The sequence below is a fragment of the Fulmarus glacialis genome, unplaced genomic scaffold, assembly GCF_000690835.1.
Source record: "Fulmarus glacialis isolate BGI_N327 unplaced genomic scaffold, ASM69083v1 scaffold1718, whole genome shotgun sequence".
NCBI classification, from domain to species: domain Eukaryota; kingdom Metazoa; phylum Chordata; class Aves; order Procellariiformes; family Procellariidae; genus Fulmarus; species Fulmarus glacialis.
The window spans coordinates 66,031-85,771 of record NW_009226144.1 but is presented as its reverse complement, the minus strand read 5'-3'; the positions used below and the strand labels follow the sequence as shown (position 1 = coordinate 85,771).

Sequence of the window (19,741 nt, the reverse complement as noted above, 5' to 3'; positions counted from 1 at the left end):
GGTCTGTGAGCTAAAAGATGTAAGGACTCACTGGAAAGTGTAAATGATGCAGTGTCCAAAAATTGCATTGAGATCACAAGTCCACATCGTCTCTAAAGACTCTGTGGTTAGCGACTGCTCCCCCTACACCTGTGTGCTCTGAGGAGGAGTTTTACAGAGGCAGGTGTAATAACACTGGATACAAAATAAGAGTTGTAGCTCATAGAAGGGACTTAGACTTTGGGGCAAATTCATAAGACTGGGCCTAAAACCAAAACAAACTCCACTCCTTCCTGAACAGACAGTTGCCCCACTCCAGCTGTGCACATACACACGAATCTGCCAGCTGTGGAGTACGGGGTCTCTTGAGAAATGCCTGTCCTGTCTTTAAAGCCTCTTGCAGCACTTCAACTCTGCAGACTTGGGTTTAAGAGCTCTGGAGAGTTTGGACAGTAGTTTTTCTTTGTTTTATAAACATCCCTTTCTAATGGTAGAAAAGAGCTTTTGGTTTTTTTGTTTGTTTGTTTATCAGTTTAGAGCTGAAAGTAAATGCTGGCCACTTCCCACGTGCTGTTCTGTAATTAAGGCTTCTTCACCCTTTTTGTCAGTGGAAGCAATTTCATATAATTTTTGATTGCAGCATTATTGTACACACTGCTTTTCTAATAAAATTGGGTTCAGCACCTACACTACAGTAAAATAGCACGCATCCTGTTTAAAACTGTTCCCCTCCAAGGCACTGAGATCTCACATAAGTGGGATATTGTCTGATAAACTGGTTGTAACATCATGTAGAGCTAAAAAAAAAAAACCCAGCTGGTAAGGCTGAGGTGGTTGTAGAAGCAAGGGTTACTTCCCATCACTAAGGTGCTGATTGCCCTCCTCAGCCTGGCTGGTGCAGTCGTTAGTGGCTGTGGCTGAGGGAACCTCGTTAGTTCCATTTGTAGGTTTCATTTAAGGGTTTTCCTCTTGACAGCAAAGCTGTGGTGTGAGCCCACAGGAGAATTGCGTTGGACATGCTTCAAGCTACAGCCTATGGCTATTAGTTCTTTAATTAACCTTGGGTTATGGGGAATTGCTGTAAAAGGCTCCACAAGCCTTCAGAACTAGGGTTTCTTCCTATAAAACCCACCCCTTCCTAAAAACAAATTAAAGACATTTTCACTGAGGGCTTTTTCCCTCTTTTATTATTGGAGCAGGAGGTTGAAACAGGAACAAGGTTACCAAAATACTGTAACCGTGAGGAGGTTAGAGAGACCTTTTTCAAACCCTCACTAACAACACCAGCCCCATTTTTGCTAAACTGAAAGGAATTTATATTTTTTTTCAGTTACACCATCTTCTTGGCCAGGTTATTGAGAAAGTAGTGACTTTTATTAGGAAAACGTGATTGTTGTAATCTTAGAGACAGAAAGGTACATTCTTTTGTACAGTCTCATAAGCAATGGGGTTGCAGTTAAAGCTAGACATGAGAGCCTCCTGCTACAGTTAGTAGAGGCATTTCTTTAGGTAGGCAGGGGGCACGATGGTCTATAGGCATATTCAACGGGGTATATTTTTTAAGCATCAGGTTTTGAAATGGTCCTGGTAGAGTTTCCGGTAAAAGGTACGAATCTAGAAAAGTTTCACACACATCCTTCTGAGACAAACCAACTACCCAACGAGTTGATTGTGTGTGTGCTGTTCAGATGAGAGTCTACTGAATGAGGGCTCCTGCTTGCTCTAGTTTCAAATCCCTACAAAAGCTTTGCGAGTGGGTTTTCCTCTTGACACCGTACTGTGCAACATCATATGTACTGCTTACAATCCAGGGATGCTTGTATTTCAGGAGCTCTTTTTATGTGCATCACAAAATCATAATCTCAGGCTCTCTACCGTAAATCTTTCAGTGTTTTACATGCCTGTGAAGTAGATGATAACCAGAATCTCTCCCATTGCTGTTTTGAGCCTTTGCCAACGGTTTGTAAGGTCTTTTGAAACCTTTTTGTATAAAAGTGGTTTGAAGTGTGTGGGTTTTTTCCCCCAAACATTTTTACCCACTATGACAAAGAAATTTAAAAGGGCGTGTGGAAGCCCACTTTTGCCATTCAAAGCCGAATTGCCTTTCTCTGTTTTATTGCATTGCATTTTAAATGGCTGGCCAAGGGACTGGAGAGTGTCCTTTAGAAAGAAGTTGGGTCCATGAAGCCAGTATTTTACTAACAGAGCCAAGAAATCATTCGTTTCCTAACACCCCAAACAAGCTCACATGTGCTGGCTCTGGTGGTTGTATAGCTCCTCCAATGTTTTATCCGAACCATGGCTCCATTCGCTCCTGCCGGTTGCAGCACCATGGGGCTGTGTCAATGCGAATATTTCCTCTAAATTAACCCTTAGGCTGCTGCTTGGCACAGCATCAGCGCTGCCAGCAGCGAGAGAAGCACAGAGGCAGAGAAACCCTCTGCCCCCTCCACTGGCATTTTAACATCTAGCCTTGCTCTGAGCATTTGGAGACTTACAGCTTGGATGTAACAAGATTGGATTTTTGACAGCTTAACATTATATGATCTATTTATTAGATAGAAGGTGCTCTGACAAGGAAGAGTAACCTCATTCTTGCCATTTCAGAAAGGGAATTGGCAAGCACCACCCTTGCACTCTAGGCAGCATGGTGGCCTGGCTCTGCAAAGCTGATGTTCTTCATGGGAGCAGATTTTAACAAATATTGTTAAGGTGGAATTATACCCCTGCAAAGCAGGAGGTGGCGGGAGATGCAAACATCCATCTCCTAGGAACGGCTAAAATGTAAACTGGAATGGGACTGCATGGTCACATGTATATTTGTGACCATGCAAAGCACTGAGTTAGCTGCAGGACAAGGGAGTTAGCGTCTGCTTTTCAAATCTTTTCATGATTGCTGTGTCCAGTCCCTCCATAAATATGGGGGTGTTCTCCCATGTCTATAAAAAGACATGAGTCATAATTTTCATAAAGTATGGGATATTTCAAATGTATCAGGTTTTGGGTGTCCCACACAAGACAGCTGGCAGGGCTTAATTTTCACATAGTGGGTTTTAAAAATGAAGCTTTTATGGGTACATTAAAGTTAGCCGCTCAAAGCGGTGGTTACTTGGCCAGTCTTCTGGCCATAGGGGTATATAATATCATGTAAAACTAAGTCAATTGTTTCTTGCTAATATTTATTTTCGGAGCCAGTGACTAAATCAATACAAAAATTGTATAATAGTGCTGGCTTCATTTAATCAAGTAAAATTACTGAGCAAAGTCCCTGACCTACTTTCCATACACCCCACACATTCCTTCTTCTGAAAGAAAAAAGAGAGTCCTTCCCTGTAGTGCCTTGTTTGAGTAAGCTTTCTCCTATGCTATTGATAATGCTCATGAAGATAATGTGAGTAACCTTGTTTAATGCATTTATTTTAACAGATAAATTTTGGTATTGTCGACTTTCACCTAATCACAAGGTCTTGCACTATGGAGACTTGGAAGAAAGTCCCCAGGGAGAAGTTCCCCATGATTCCTTGCAAGATAAATGTAAGTCATGCACAAGGATTGTGCCACTTCTGCTTCTTTTATGCTAATTCCTCTTTGTGACTTGTAGTTTTCTAAGTAGGTTTCTCTTAACACAGGACATGATCAACAGCTCTTTTTACAGAGAGAGAGAGCAGAGGACATTTCCTCCTGCATTCCAACACTGCTCTCCTGGTTTTGGCAAGTGTGTGAGAAATGAGCTCAGCTTTCCAATGAGTTTATAATTTCATTCAGCTTGGAAATGTCATGCCTTTCATGGGGAGAAACACAGTTTATTTTCATTGCTTGTCTAACTGCAGATGTCAAATAAAAATACTTGGGCATCTTCAAGAGCACTTTCTGTCCATGGAGACAGGTGTTTCTTCTGTGGCAAACAGTCTAGTGACTGAAGGAGAAATCCGTGACAGGCAGAGGTCTTTTTCATTAGCGTGGAGAGTGGACTTAAAGATGACACATTGCTGTGAACAGTATTGAGAGGACCTTGCAGTTACTGTGTGCCCAACTGGGAGAGGACATGCCTTTGTGACAGCTCCTACAAGGGGATTTATCGGGATATTTTTTATGGACAAAAGTAATTTTGGAGCTCTTCAGAAAATCATACTCTCATGAAAATTTCTTCTTAATCCTTCAACATGAGTTGTAGATGTTTTACCTGCAGTCGTGGGAAAGTTTTTTGTGGTGACTGAGATAATTACCAGTGTAGCTCTGTCACCAGAAAGTGACTCCAAGAAATCAAGCATTGAATAAGGAATCATTTCTTTTTGTTCTTTTCTGAACCCTCGTTAGTAATAAATGCCATTCTTGGCGTTATTAAATTAGACACACTTGTACAAGTATTCCAGTTTGTAGCTCCACTTCTTTCATGGAATAGCAGAAAGACCCATTTTTCAGACACTGGAAATTTCTCCAGCCTGAAAATTGAGAAAGGAGAAAATCAGTGCTTTAAACTTTCCTTTATATTAGTAAAATAAAGAATTGTTTCTCTTTTCTTTTCCCCCAACCTATCTCCAGGCAGCACCTTTTAAAATTTCTAAGTGCTCCCAGACACAGTCTGGGAGGTAAAGAGGCAGAGCCTGTCTGATGCTGGAGCCCTGGCAGTTCGCAGTCACGTTCCCTTATTTTCATTGCCTTACAGATTGCCTCAAGGATGTTTCACACTCTTACTGCAGTTTTGGCAGAACGTAGGACGGGGGTTCACATTGCTGCATTGGCACTAGAAAAGGCTGTTTTTCTGGACGAGGCTTAGAGAAATAGTCCTTGAACGTTAACAGTAGCGTCAGAATGGCAGAAGAATGAAGGTCACACTTGAACTGCAAGCACAGTTGCGAGACCAGCAGTTCCCAGATTTGTTTGGTTTGAGCCCACTTCCACACTCAAACCCCTGACCCTGACTGCAAGCTTCATCTTCCATTTGCACTTTCCATAGGCTCTTGAGCCTACTCAGGAATGTCAGGATCCCATGGGGACAGAACGCTCCTACTTTAGGAACCACTGGGCCAGACCCACATATTCCCTGTGCATGCCTGCTGGTTGAGATGCCTGCTGATACTGATGCAGTTTGAGAAAGATCTGGTTATTTCATCAATATCTCAGGTTTTCAGGTGATGAAGGATATGAGTGCCACCCACATTAGAGTTTAATTAAACAGAGTTGAGAATATTGCAAGATACAAGATTATAAAGTGGCACTATTGTTCGAAACGTGTCAGGCCAAACTGGTTTGGTAATTTTACAGAACATTTTCCAGAAATATTCTGGCGTTCTTTGTATAGACTTGTATTGAATTTTGAACTATTAAGGTCTGAATATGATGACCAGATTGTCAGCATTTGGGAGCAGGTCAACAGATGAAAGAGAATAGGAGGGTAAGAAAACAGAGGACCAAGAGAAGCAGCATAGGACATTTTGTATACTCCTTGCCAAGCTTGAATAACTACTGTCTATCTCCAAAAATAAATGTGGGGGCTTTTAACCTTTTCACTTCTGTGAATGTCACCTCTCTCTCCAGGCTGGCAGAGTTAACAAGCTGTGCAGACTCCAGCTGGGACAGTAAACAGCTGCCCTCTTTCTCAGGGCTTTATCTGTTGTGAGCACATCACATCTGCACTCAACACCCTCCAGCATCTTGTAGTCAGCTTCTGATACCATCTGAAGTCTTTGATCCTGTTTTTCCAAAGCAAAGAATAGGCCAAGTTCCACATAAAGAAAGATCGGGATGTCACATCAGTCTGTGATCTCCCATAGTAACTGCATTCCAGATCAGAGAGATCGAGTGTATGAAACCTGGAGAAAAGCCTTCTTGGTTGAGAGATCTAACTTGAGAAAATCCTACCTTATGCAATCAGAGAAATTGTTTTTCTGAGCATCTTCAGCAAATGGCAGGAACTCTTCTTAAGAAGACCTTTCTACCACAGTTGCAGTCAAATATCTCCTTTACTTTCCAGTTTGTCATAGCTCACTCTCTCCTCTCACAAATAATATCTCTTCTTGCCAAAAAATACGGTAGTGTCAGAGACATAAAAAGTCAGCAGGGCCACAGCATGAAATGCTGAGACTAAAGGCGGGAGAGGTTGAGTAGAGAAGAGCCAAATAATTTCCATTTCTTTTAGTTTTCCATGCAAAGAAAGTCTTTTAAAAATGTCTGTTATCTCCCAGTGCCGAGATAATCTGTAATAAAATACATAGTGTGCTGTACCCACTAGAAGAGAAAATGCATTTCTCCTCTCCAGTATTTCCATTAGAGTTTGTAAAGAACTGGGCAGTAACAGACTTTCATATTATTATGCTGTTCTATATATATATAATGCTTTTCTGCATCCACAAGGATAATGGATTATTTATAGATTGTAGAAACTGTCACTCACTGACCATATTCTGTTGTGGAGCATATAGATTCTCCATAATGTAATTACCGTTGGAAAATTGACTTCCACTTGAAACTCAGAGAAATTTATCTTTATGTTTTAGTGACCTCACTCTGTGAGTGAGTCTGAGTGTCAGCAGCTTCCAATACTTTTTTCTTACCTTTTTTTTTTAATGATTTCTGATCATTTCGCATTTTAAAGCAATTGGAGTGGGTCATTATAAGCCTTAGTAGTCCTTATTCCTATTAATACCAGAAAGCGACTAAACTGCTGATGGGAGTAAAATAGAAAACTATTTGAAAAATTCACACAGGCATTAACAGAAGGACAACAGTATCAAGTGAGTTAGAGTCCAACTCGCCCAGCATCCTCTCTCCAGCAGAGACTTTACCTGGATGCCTAGGAAAGAGCAGCAAGAGGGCAGGCATATTACCTTAGTAAGGCAGAAAACAGTGTATGTTTTCTAGATACACGAGTACACATAAAAACTGTCCAGACACAGGTATGCGTCCATATGAAACACTCTTAAAGTAGTCTCAACAGGCAAGAAAAAGCATACTCAGGTTTTTATCCAGATGCCTGAAATTTTGTCAAGACTCACTGATCCCTATTTTAGTTGTTTTCTTCTGGTTTTCTTTCTTACAACAGGCTGGAAATGGCAAAGGAGGTGGCAATTTTAACACATTAGTCTTGCCTCTTTTTAGACTCTGTAGCTTTTACACACCTTGGTTGTAACTCATTTTCTGGTTTTTGCTTTTGTTTAATACAGTGCCAGTGGCAGATATAAAAGCTGTTGTGACTGGGAAAGACTGCCCTCACATGAAGGAGAAAGGAGCTCTTAAACAAAACAAGGTATGGTTCTCAAATTGTTATGAACACACACCCTGCAGAATACAAAGCTTGTCAACTTGACCTTCCCTGAAGTAATACAGGTATTTTTCATTCCAGCCTGCTACCTTTTTGTGTATGCACACACACTTCGTTTTCACCTCAGACCATTTGAGTTAAATTATTAGGACAGTCTGTGCTGCTTTACTCAGATTTCATGGCAGACGTGCATATGCCCAGAGCACATTAGGATAGTGTTTAGTAGTGGTGTCTTCCACCTCTAAAGCAAAGCAGTTTTGACTGTTGCTACAGAGCAGAGCAGCAATGATTGTTGGTACCTACTCCTATATTGTCTCTGATAAATAACTAGTTTGTTCCAACTGTATTCTCTGATGAGCTCACATTCAGTGAACACTGGCATATGCCAAATTTGCAATTAATGTCCAGCTGATGATAACTTCAGGTCCAGTCAGGTAGAAAAACAGTTGCCAACAAAAGGATGTAAGGTAAATGCTAGGCAATTAATGAGGTGTATAAAGATACGTTCAGCAGTGCATTTGGGAAAAAATGTGTAGGAGACAACGGTCAGCTTAAATTAGATTTATGCTACCTTTCAGAGTTTCAGATCAAGAGCTGTGAACTGACAGTAGGACTCAAATTGTACAGTGCCAGAATCTTGCAGAGTTTTTGTTAGTAAGAATTGCCGCTACAGCAAGAAGAAATTGAGTTACTAGCAAAGTCTGACAACTTTGGTAGTGGTGGCCTTCATGCCATATTGTATGAGGTATGTTCATAAGTTTTCCATCACATCATGCTGTCTGACCTTATGAGAAGGAGTGAGACTCTAATGATTTCTAGAACCACACCTTGAGGTCTGGGAACCAGATCAGAGGATTTGAATCAGAATTTCCTGAAACTGAGAAATTTTGGGTCCAACCAGAAAGATATTTTGATGGACATAATAGTGAAGTTAAGAGTTTCTGCTTCAGCACTTTAAAAATAAAATGCATGCATTTAGTGTTCAAATAAATACTGGAAAAAACAGTTCTCATAGGAACCACAGAAAATGAAAAGGCACTGTCAAAACTACATCACACAACTGTTGCAGCTTCATAGCTGCAACTTTTCTTTCCTTAACTATACGCAGATACTCGGAGCATCTCGAGTATTCTTTGCATGTGTTTCTCATACATGAGTTGCTCTAAGTCTATCAGGATACCGTCATCTCCTTTTAGCATTGGCTTTACATGGTTGGAAATAAAAAAGTCAAGCCAACCAGGAAAAAAAACACAGGAGTATTTTTCCTTGTTGATTTTCTGAATCAGGGCACTAACACACAGACATACACAATAGATTGCATACAACTCCTACCTCATGTTACAGCTGAACCATCAACAGCATTTGGCTGGGGCATTTATATGATGCATATAAAGTATTTTTAGTGCTTCCTTGTCTTAGCACTCATATGTCCGCACAAAAAGGAAAGATGAGAAGAAGGAAAGGAGTGGGTGGCAGTGATGGAAATGTGTCATCTTTATGGAGCAGTAATGTCTAGATAGTATTTAATGCTAAATAGCAATGCTGCAGATGAGTTTTTCGTCAGCTGTCAGCATCACCCCATTACTTTGGATTGGCATAAAACTGCTGGCTGAGAATGTGAAGATCAGGAGCTGATAGGTAGCATGGCTGCATCCGTAGCTGGAGCATTCCATTTGTGATCCCAGCAATAATAATTACGATCTTTTTACTGTTTCTGGTGTGGTGGGGGTGGGGGGTGTTCCTTCCTCGATTCCTTGTTTTTTCCCCTGAGAATCACAGAATTTGTGAAATTAGTTGTCATCCCAATCAAACTATCATGTGCAATATTGCAACTACCTAACTGACATCATAGGAATAACACGTCATTGTTTGTGGAGTACCAGGTTAATGTGGACAATGAAATGAAAACTAAAAAAAAAAAAAAAAAAGCCAGACACAGAATGCAATTTGGCTGAGTTTGGTGTATGAAACCTCTCACTTCCTGAAATTTCACAATTGGTGATATATTTTTTAAGAGGCCTTTTCATCCTGTGCTTTCTTTGTACATATATAACGACCACCTTAATGTTTATTCATTGACAGAAAAGAAAATTGAATGGCAGAATGCCAGTGCTATGAACATAGCTGGAATTGGCAGAATGTCCATTACAAAGGCTTCGGCATCTCTTCATTTGCTGGCACATGGCCGTTATTCTTCCAGTGGGACCATTTAGAAGTAAATAAGAGTTAAACTGAATTGGAATTTGCATGCATATGAAGCTGCAGCAACTTGATAGGACCAGACCTGAATCCATTGTTGTTCATCTTGCTTGTGTTTTTAAATTAGGTTTAATTTTAAAGCCCTCATTTCTGACTCTCGAGTAATATTAATGAATTTCAAGGAAATGAAATATATTCGATTTTGCAGCCTTCAAAACAAAGCATGAGAGAAGAATTTGGAAGAAACCTTGCCATGTATTTCGAAGTGTTCTTCTATCACCCTTTATTTGCTGATGTGGCAGGCCTCAGACTTGGTGCCTTTTTAGTCAACAGAAATGGTTCTGCTCACTTCCCCCTTCTTCTGCAGCTTCTGTTCTCTTTTATTTCATGTTGGTTGAACAAGTTCCCTGCCGCTGCATGTATACATAGTTCTCGGGGGGGGGATCTTCTGGCTCTGGCAAAGAAACTTAAGATGGCTGTGGTCTCAACCTCCAGCAAAGACATGGTTATTTTGATGCTGTTAATGACAGAGTAGGCAGAGAGTAGTGAGGTCATTCCAGCTGCATGGGATCACTCAGTCGTAGGCACCTAAAATGCCTCTTCATCAGAAATAGCTTGTCTCTGGCCCACGTGCGGGCCAGCGGAGGTTGCAGAAGAGAGAAGCTCTGGGCGTGGGAGAACAAGCTTCCCCTCGTACCGCCTGCAACAGCTTTCCCTGCAGACTTGAAACCAAGGAGTGGGAAGTGTCCAGCCAGCAGGCGCAGAGTCTGTTGTTCCCTGTTTTCAGTGAAGTTCGAAAGAGAGGCACGTCGTGGGTCCCAATACTGTTACCTTTGGGTAACAGGCATCTAGGGAAGGGCAGAGGTCTGAAATGTGCAAGGGTGGAAAGAGTTAGGAGTGTCAAGGGAGCGTGTTCAGCAGATTGAGGTGGGGGAGGAGGAAAGCAAAACAAAGAGGGAAGGAGCAGGTTGGAAGAAACGGGAGAGAAGAAATACCAGAGTGCAAGAGAAACTGGTGGGAAAAGCTGGGGTGGAAAATGACTTTAAGAAAGGTTGAGAATTAGGACAGAAAAGGGAGGAGAAAGCCACAGTTGGCTGATGGAGACTGACCAGTTTTCCTTTAGAAATTGCAGATTCCTCAAAATCACCTGTCATTGCTGAGAATGTAACAAAACCAGGTGGGGTTTTGACAAGTCAGCCAGCTCAACCACTGAGACCACCATCAGTGTGGAGGGCCAGTTGGCAACTCCAGCTCCTTAGGCTTCCATTTTCCTTGACAGTTTGCTGTGCATGAGGTAACAGAGACGCTGGCACCTGGAAGCTGTAATTCCTTTAGTCTCCAGAGCAGCCAGCAAAGAAGCTGAACTGGAGGCAGGGCTGCCAAAGTCCCACTCTCCCCCATAAAGGGAAGCTTGGTCCCCTAAATGTAGCCCTTTCTCATTCTCTGCCTGACTGGCAATGACCAAACCCATGACTCCCTGGGATATTCCTCTTTCAGGCAGGGTTCTTCTCTCCTTTTCCTTTCTTTGAGATGAACAAAAACTTTAATCCCTTGGAATTTCCCAAAGGACAAATATACAGGGGCCAGGCCTATGGGATTGTCGTTGACCTTCATGAAATTCAGGAAGATCATAGTAGAGCAGTACAACACCTTTTTTCAGTGATACATTTTATTTTCACAACCTCAGTTGCATGACTTGGCATGTTCTGTCAGTAATTTCTAACACCCTGTGAGGAGATAATGCCAGGTTTGTGTGGGCAGAGGTAAATTTGTTTCTGTAATGAGGGACATCACTCTTAATAAGGTGTGGCTGAGACATGCCTAAAACACAAAAAGGCTGTGTGAGCCGTGAGCTATTTGTTTGCTGTGTGCACCAGCACTATTAGTATCTGCAGCTTCCGTGGGGATTTAACACAGCCTTGTCTCCTGTGGCCTGGCAATACAGCAAGTTGAACCTAATAATTAAACTCAAGGAAATCAAGAGCATTTCCCATGAGAAGCCTGATCTCTGATCATCCAAGATTATCCCTAAGGATTGCAAGTTTTATGAATCAGACTCTGCACTTAATCACACAAGTTCAAAAACGAAATAACCCTTACTGAAATCCAAAGACCTGTGTCTGTTTCAGACCAGGAGATCAGGAGTAGAAGTCTAGAGCAATGCATATGCTGCAGGCCCTGCAGTCAATTCTTCCATTTTAAAACTTAGTGTAGCAAATTTAAGAAGCCATGTTCTTGTCGCTGCTGGCAGTGTAGGGACCGTCTTCAACTGAGCGTCAGCGAAGGCGATCAGTATTATGGGGCTTAGGAAGCCAAGAGGCAAAAAGAACAGGACATGATACAGATCAAAGTAGTTACAAGTCAGCACTCTCCTCTGTAGCTGGGTCTTTTATCCACAGAGTTATTATATCCATATCGGTTAGCTTACAGATTGTAATGGTGCTTATAGTAATCTGTGCAGTAACCATGATAACACAACATCTTTACGTGCTCGCTGCTGGCCAGTGGAAGTTCATTATTTATTCAAATTGGATGGGTTTCCCCATAGGAACCCAGGTCCAGGTGACTTTTAGGGAAGGTCGGTGCTTAATGAATTCACTTTGGCACCTTTGAAATTCCAGCTTCAATGCTGAGGGGAAAAAAGATTATTGTTTTTTCCTTTCCCAAGATTAATTTGGGTCTTTATGACTAAGTAACCAGATAGTTCAGTTTGACTGAGACTTTTGATTCTGGTTCAGGTAGAGGCAAAATGACCAAAATCTCTTGAGAATGAATAATTTAATATATTTCCAGCAGTGAAAAGAGCATAAGCATATACCGGGAGATTGTCCTGGCAAGATTTTTGACACAGGGAATCAAACCTTGCAGAACTTTGCAAGTTTAATCTATACAAATTGAAGAAACCGTGGGTCTTCATGAAGAGTTTGTTGCAAGTGTACTATTACGGGTTATATTGATTTTAATCCTCGCCATTGCCAAGCTCAAATCTAAAATGCTAAAGTAATCCATGACCGAGTGAGCTACAGTCAGCACTGAGGGGGGTGAGTTTGTTTTCACTGAAGCATCTATGTTGGGGTTCTTGCTGTGCCAGTCTGTTGCAATGGTCTGGTACTGCTGCAGCTTTGGCCAGGCAGGAGAGTACCATAACCTATGTTTCCACTTGTTTTGGGGAATAAGTGGTAGGAAAGAAAGACAGATCTGAATGTATTAATGGCTTTCTCATGCAGCATTAATATATGTTTCTTTGTATTCCAGGAGGTGCTAGAGCTTGCTTTCTCTATATTGTATGACTCGAGTGGCCAGCTGAATTTCATTGCTCCAGACAAGCATGAGGTAAGTCAAGTTCAGAGTACAGAAACTTCTTTGGAGCCCTCTTAGTTGCTTTTATGGCAGCAGCCAGCTTTATAAGAACGTAAGAATGGTCATCCTGGCACAGAGTGCAGGTCCATATAAACCTGTGTCATATCTTGCAACAAACTGAAAGCAGACAGATTAGTATGGGAGCAAGACCTTCTGCAATTTTCACGCATATCCTGAGCCACAGAAGAAACACGTTTGTATTTGTACATCATAGAGCACATGGGGGTCCTAGTTCAAGATCAGTATTTCTAAGCCCTACTGAAATATGAACCATAAGTAAGAGAAGGAAGAGAGCTCGGGCAGACCTCACAGTTTCCACAGACCTTGCTCACCTTTTCCTGATGTAGTAAAGATTTCTCCTGTGTGGTCTACCCTGGAGGATTTTTGCTGTGTGTTCACTTTAGTGAACTTTAGTTCAACACCGAAGATTTGTACAGCCAAGCTCTTAAAGAATCACTGCCATCCTCAGCTCATCTTGATGATGCCAACGTAATCAGGGGAAGTTATACCATTGTTGGGTCTCAATTTCAGCCAAAGATTTGTGTTCTCCAGAATAGTATATCCACTTATTCTTAGTTTCACATTGCTTAAGACCATTCATGACAGGTGATCATAGAAGGTCCTCTTTATTGCATCTCCACAGGGGGTTGTTTTGCAATGGGTTTTACTTATATGAAAACAGCATAAATACCAATAGCAAAGCAGAATGACAGCCTCCTCCCTGCTTCCTTGTCTTACTTGAAAACACAAGGAAATAAACAACATCATTGCCTTTTGGAAGGTGATGGAACTGATTTACCTAATTATGTGGAAGCATTGGATGTCTTTCTCTCAAAGAACTTCCAAGTAAAGATTTAGCAGAACATGCTATGTTAAAAAATAAAGAAGGAATAAAGTTTTTCCTTCTTATTTCTAAAGCAACAAGAGTTGGTGTTCCATTTGCACACTTAGTTTGTGGTATCGCATTTGGTCTCAGTTCAGGACACTGTGTTAAGATGATGAAACACAGATGATTGCATTAAGCTGCCTTATACTGTAGTGTTATTAAAGTGCATGAAATTGCATTACAAGTGAAATGTATTTAGTTACACAGCTTCAACATTTGCAATTCTGGATTAAAACCTTCAAATAAATGTTCATTTTAGGAGAGGAAATTAAGTTATGCTCATTTGGGTTTTGCTGGGGATTAATATTTGAGTGTTATTTTCAAGTATGTTCATTCCAGAGAAATATTTGCTGGTCAGTTTTGATCTAAGAGAAAGCAGCGATAGGATCCCAGGCATAATGTGCCATTAGAGCTGTAGGTCTAAGCAAAGCATGATTGTCTTCATCCTCTGTACTGAACATATGTTAGATGCTTTCTGATATAAATTCTCCAGAAACTGAATTCTAGTCTGATTCAGCTCAGTAGAGCAAATGGTCATGAAAATCGACAAATTTTTCAGCCACTTGTATCTCAAATATAGCCTATGGCTACAGGTGTTTTGTCATGGTCTAAATGTTCAAAAACTGCTACTGCACCCCACTGATGGGCAGTAGCATTGTGAGATGCACTAACCCAGTTGCCCGTGATTGTGTTAACACACCTACTATCTCTATTTCTCCTTTTGATCTTGTGCAACTTCTTAGAAACAAAATTAGTATGTTCAAAAAAACGGCGAGAGGCAGCAGTCTCTGCTGCTACTTGACAGTTCCCAAGTGAATGTTTTCAAAAGGGCATCTCACTTCCTCTGTACTTTTCCATGGCCTACAGAAGAGTGAGTTGTAATTAAAGCAAAAAGTGCAAGAGGCACCCACAAGGAAAGGCAAGTAGCGTGTTATGAAGCCCATGACTCTTCAACAAAGTAACTGGGGTGCTTGTCAATAGAAGTTTAGCGGCATTGTCAGCTTGGGAGATTTGGTGGGTGACATCTTAAGATTTAGAAAGCTTGGTGTGAAGCACCAGGAATGATGTTAGTACAAGCACTTCACAGTCCTCGTGATTGTAGAGTGAGGTCTGAATGTGGGAATTGGATGTGTCCTAAAAACAAAAATTGAACAAGGATCATAGGATGATTCAGGTTGTAAGGGACCTTGGGGGCATCCCCCATCTGACCTCCTGCTCAAAGCAGGTCAGCGATGAGCTAAGACCAGGTTGCATCCAGATGGATGAAGCCTGCACAACCTTTCTGGTTGTCTGGTTCCCCTGACAGACTCCCAAGGTATTTCTTTAATAAATTCTCATTACTGAACCAATATCATTGAGGTTTGGACCTCATTCTTACACCCTTAAGTTTGGCAACACCCTTAGCCATCTGTTGGAGCTTACTGCTAGCCAGAGGATTCAGCACTGTGAGATCACTCCATCGTATTTGTTTTTAATTTAAATACTAATAGCTGGTTTCAACTACATAGCAAAAGGTGAATTAATCTTATCCTTGATTTTTGACAGAGAAACTGATGAGGGAGGCTATAATTAGGTTTCATTGGAGTTTTATGAAAATGAATCTGTAGTAAATTAATTTTTCAGTGGCTCTTAGTCTGTTTTGCATATTAAAAAGAAAAAAGCTTCTGAATGAATGCCTCTGTTTTTCCACCATCTCATTAGGATTTCTCTCTGCTCAAAATGTACAGGAGTTTAATTAGACGCACTTGCCAATATGGAGATTAGAGAGGAAGCCCCTTTTCCAGGCCATTGCACTCATCTGAACTGTGGCCAGAATTTGGTTTCTCTGGGGCCTGAATGAGTTATATCTGCAAGAGGAGAGAAATGCATTTCTGCTTTCTGGCTCGCTGGGATTTCTCCCCAGAGAAAGCGCTGGCCGTACTCACTGAGCAGGTGATGGACGATTTACATCAGGGGCTGCATCTGTTGAATGGATGCTCTGCAGTTCTGTAACCCGAGCAGAGCCTTTTGGCTTTCTGTTCCTTTCCTCAAAGTGAATTCTGGGAAGACTTTCCCAAAGAAAGCTTTCAAGACAATCGTAAAAAATTATAGTCTGTTAAAAAATAATTACATTTCTAGGATAGCTTCTTTCTTTTCCTGATGTTCTGCGTACACTCCACAAAAATTGCATGCTTTAATTGTCTTCAGTGACACACTTTGAGAGCCTAGAGTAGGCAGGCTAAGTTGTTTCTTTAGTACTTGTTAGCAGGACAGCCTGAACCCCAAAGTCTCTTCTATATAGCTAATCTCATATTAAAGCTGCGGCTTGGCTTACCAACACCCTGGGTGAAATCTTAGCTCTGCTACTGTTTTGTTACTGACTTAAATGGGTCGGATTTCACTTTGGATGTTGAAGTGTGTTAACCATCCTATTTTAAAAATATGCCCTTTTTCTGGATGAAGACATACCCCAAGAGGGGGTTTTCTCTCTCTTCCTTAAAAATAATCCTCCTTTCTGCTGTAGGATGAAGTCAACCATAGCTATCTTTAAACTTGGCAGTATCATGTAGCAAGTGGTCAGCTAAATTTAAAATCCGTTTTTTGGCATGAAATCTAGCCAGAAGTATTTGTAAGATAAAAATGCAGTTACGGTTGATTTAATTTTCTCCTGCAAACTAGGACACAAGTTCATGATTGAAAGCTTTATTTTTAGATGATAGCATTTGAGTACTTCTGTTCATAGTTGAATAAATGGCTTGTAGTAATAAATGGAAGTGACTTATTTGATAGAATTTGACTCTAGATCACCAATCTCTCTTGAGTTTGTTCCTTATTTAAAATGGTTATTCAGCCCATGTTTATCTCAAGCTGTCAGCTGTTGGGGAAGATGGCATCTCCTATTAGGAAAAAGCTAACAATAAGGAAGGGGTTTTAGAGGCCAGTTCAGCATTTGCAGCATTTAGAATTACACCAGGTAGCTTGGCATTTAATTTTCATGAAAGTCACAGCATTGATTGACTCTGTAGTTTTCACAATATGTTATTTCGTGTAAAATAGTGATAAAGTAGGCATAGATATGCAAGTGAGAGCCTATCTTTGTGTAGGTCAATTGATACCACTTAATCTACAGAAAAGCAAACCACAGTAAAACTAGATAGTTGATACAGGATTTCTTACACAAAGAGTCAAGAAGCATTTTGGGTGGGATTCAGTTTACCTAACTTAATTCCAAGTTGTCTTGGAATTAAAAGTTTTGTGTAAGATAATCAGGCTCTTTGTGTAAGTATTGAAGAAAAAGGAAGAGAGGGGGAGAAGGAGATATCTCCAGAGGTTCATTGTCGTAAGTCAGGTATTGTTCTTTCTCCCACAGCTATTGAAGAATATTCAACAAGAAGTTTGGAGGAGATACCTAACTATCAAACGACTAAATATTGTAATTTCTTCGCATTTTTAGGGAATTGTTTGTCCATTTTCTGAGCCGTTCAGTGGAACGTGCCTTCTAGATGAGGCGCTTAGGGACATGGTTTAGTGGGCATGGTGGTGTTGGGTTAACGGTTGGACTTGATGATCTTAGAGGTCTTTTCCAACCTTAATGATTCTATGATTCTATGATTCTTCATGATACAAGCGAAAAAAAATGAATCAACCTCATTTTAGGTCTCTTCCTAAGTCCCCGTGGGAGCAATAACTGTAGAGGACCAGGACAAACAAGCAATTTGTGTATGGAAAGTCTATTAATGACAGTTTTTATCTTTTCCCTGTGCAGTATTGTGTATGGACCGATGGGCTGAACGCTCTCCTTGGGAAGGATATGTTGAGTGATCTAACACGGAATGACTTAGACACGCTGCTCAGCATGGAGATAAAGCTACGCCTCCTTGACTTGGAAAACATACAGATCCCAGATGCTCCCCCACCTATCCCAAAGGAGCCCAGCAACTACGACTTTGTTTATGACTGTAACTGAGGCTGCCACTGAAACTTGCTTCAAAACTGGAAATATTATAACTGGAGAGATATAAAAAAAAAGAGTGTGAGGAAAAAAGAAACCCACTTGTGCACCTTGGATTTTGGCTTTGGGGAGGGGTGTAGAAACACTTGCATTCCTCCCTGTTCCCTGCATCCCTTCCTTCCCCATTCCCCATCCAAACATCTTCCCCATTGCTCATCCAAATCCACATTGCTTTAATTAACTTGTAATTGCAGGCCGTTGGCCTTGCTTAAGGCAAAGACTGCCACTAAGAAGCACCCTCCCGAGGACTTTTTTTACATTTTTAATACTGGAATAGACATTCTTAACTAAAGGACGATGTTATCAAACTGCATGCCTGTGAAACCCACTTGGCAGTGCAGAGGCTTTAACTGGAAGGAGGAGGGAGGTGGGGAGCAGAAGCAGCTACTGTAAGCAGAAGATTTCCCCAGACACTCCCAAGAGTCTGCTCACAACTGAATCCAATGCGATGATGAAAATCGTTAACTGCTTCCCAGTGCTTGCACCATTCGTCACTGTCATTATTCTTTCCACTGCATCTCGACTCTTGCCACCAGCCTTCACCCAACTGATCGGCTCCCAGAATGGAAAGTCTGCAGGTTTTTGCTGTACCATACGCTGCAATGCTGCAACAGCTTTTAACTTCTTTTCCTCCCAGCTCTTAAATAGCCCCACACTAGCAGATCACTCGCACAAACTGTGTATGAAGCCACTAGTGTGTCCCACCCCTGTAGCGTTCCCTAAGCCTCAGTTGCCTCTAAAATTGGCTTGTTGCTATTCAAAGTGATTTTTATTTTCTTGGTCCAAAGTTCAACAGTAATTTCCACAAATTAATTACAACTGCCAAACATCCAGGTTTACATTGTTGTCATTGCTACAGTGTTACGAATTTGCAAGGGATTTTTTCTGTACGGGTTCTAATTTTTTTATTTTATTTTGCCAAACAAATATATTTAATGAAAACTAATTTCATTGTGAGTACTTTTGGGGGACAATATTTTTACTTAATTTCCATTTGGAACATTCTCCCTGAAGGGAAAAATTATATTTCCCTTCAACTTCACTGTTGAATAAAAATCTGAGTTGTGATGATTCTTGGAACATTGTTTTTCTTCTGAAGTTGTGTTTTATTCTTTATGGTTCCTAGCAATTCTGAAGTGTTTGGTACAAAGTGGAGAGGGAAAGGTGGAAACTTTCTTATCTGCACCTGATTTAATTTACTTGTTTGTTTGTTTGTGGTGACAAGGATGAGATGCATCCAGAGATCTCCATTGCCATGGGTAAACGAGCCTTCCTGTGAGAAGGACCCTTTGTGAAATCCGAAATCACAGCATACTGATGTGCTCATGGGCAGTTTAAGGCTGCTGCCTTTACTGTGTTTGCTGGAGTAACTGTGTTCCTGTGTTTCCATTTCCTCCATTGAGAGTGTTTCTGGGTGCAGCACATTGGTACTGGGGAACTTTGGGCTTTGCAGGATGGATTCCCTCCCTCCTCGTGTTCTTCTAGGTATTTCACTAAGTTCAATATCTCTTACTCCAAAAGTGCTGGGTCTGGATCTAGAGGAACCCACCAGCCCTTTCCCTCCCACCGCACAGGCTGAAGACAGATGTTTAGTTGTGTGAGTTCCTCTCCTACTCTGACCCAGCTGAAAAAGACTGTGAAGGGGTTTTATCAGTGAGAAACCTAGAGGGTGGTTCCAGTTTAGACAGATGCAGAAGACCTCAACTGAGGTGACCTTTGCTCCATCCAGTGGGCTCTGGGGCAGACATCCTGACTGACCTCACACCAGGTGAGGAGAGAAATGACGTCCTGCAGGTGCAACGAAAAAGAGGATGAGGAGAACGTTGTATGAATTCAAGCATGAGGATCCTAAGGAAGGTGCCTTCCGGAAGCTGTGTGCAGTATTTCATGAATGCCTTGATCTAACAAGGAGACGTAAGTTGGTTTAGGTGGTAATGGATGGTAAAGGAAGGAAAAAAGAGACTGAGTTAAACGCTGGAGCAGTTCTCAGTCTGAATGAGAACAGGGATGTGCAACGTGAGATGTGAGAGTTTGAGATGTTTTATTCTCCAGAGCCTTATCAGAC

At 41.3% G+C, this 19,741-nt stretch overlaps 1 protein-coding gene across 1 annotated transcript in view; it reads left to right on the top strand.

The window, feature by feature from the left end:
• LOC104080336 (engulfment and cell motility protein 1) overlaps positions 1-18,749 on the top strand; it is a 29,316-nt gene extending 10,567 nt beyond the window's left edge. The window contains exons 3-6 of the mRNA XM_009582696.1: positions 3,406-3,513; positions 7,143-7,225; positions 12,695-12,772; positions 17,431-18,749. Of these exons, the coding sequence (XP_009580991.1) occupies positions 3,406-3,513; positions 7,143-7,225; positions 12,695-12,772; positions 17,431-17,631 (470 nt within the window). The 3' untranslated portion in view covers positions 17,632-18,749. The remainder of the gene's footprint in view (positions 1-3,405; positions 3,514-7,142; positions 7,226-12,694; positions 12,773-17,430) is intronic.
• The last annotated feature ends 992 nt before the right edge of the window (positions 18,750-19,741 follow it).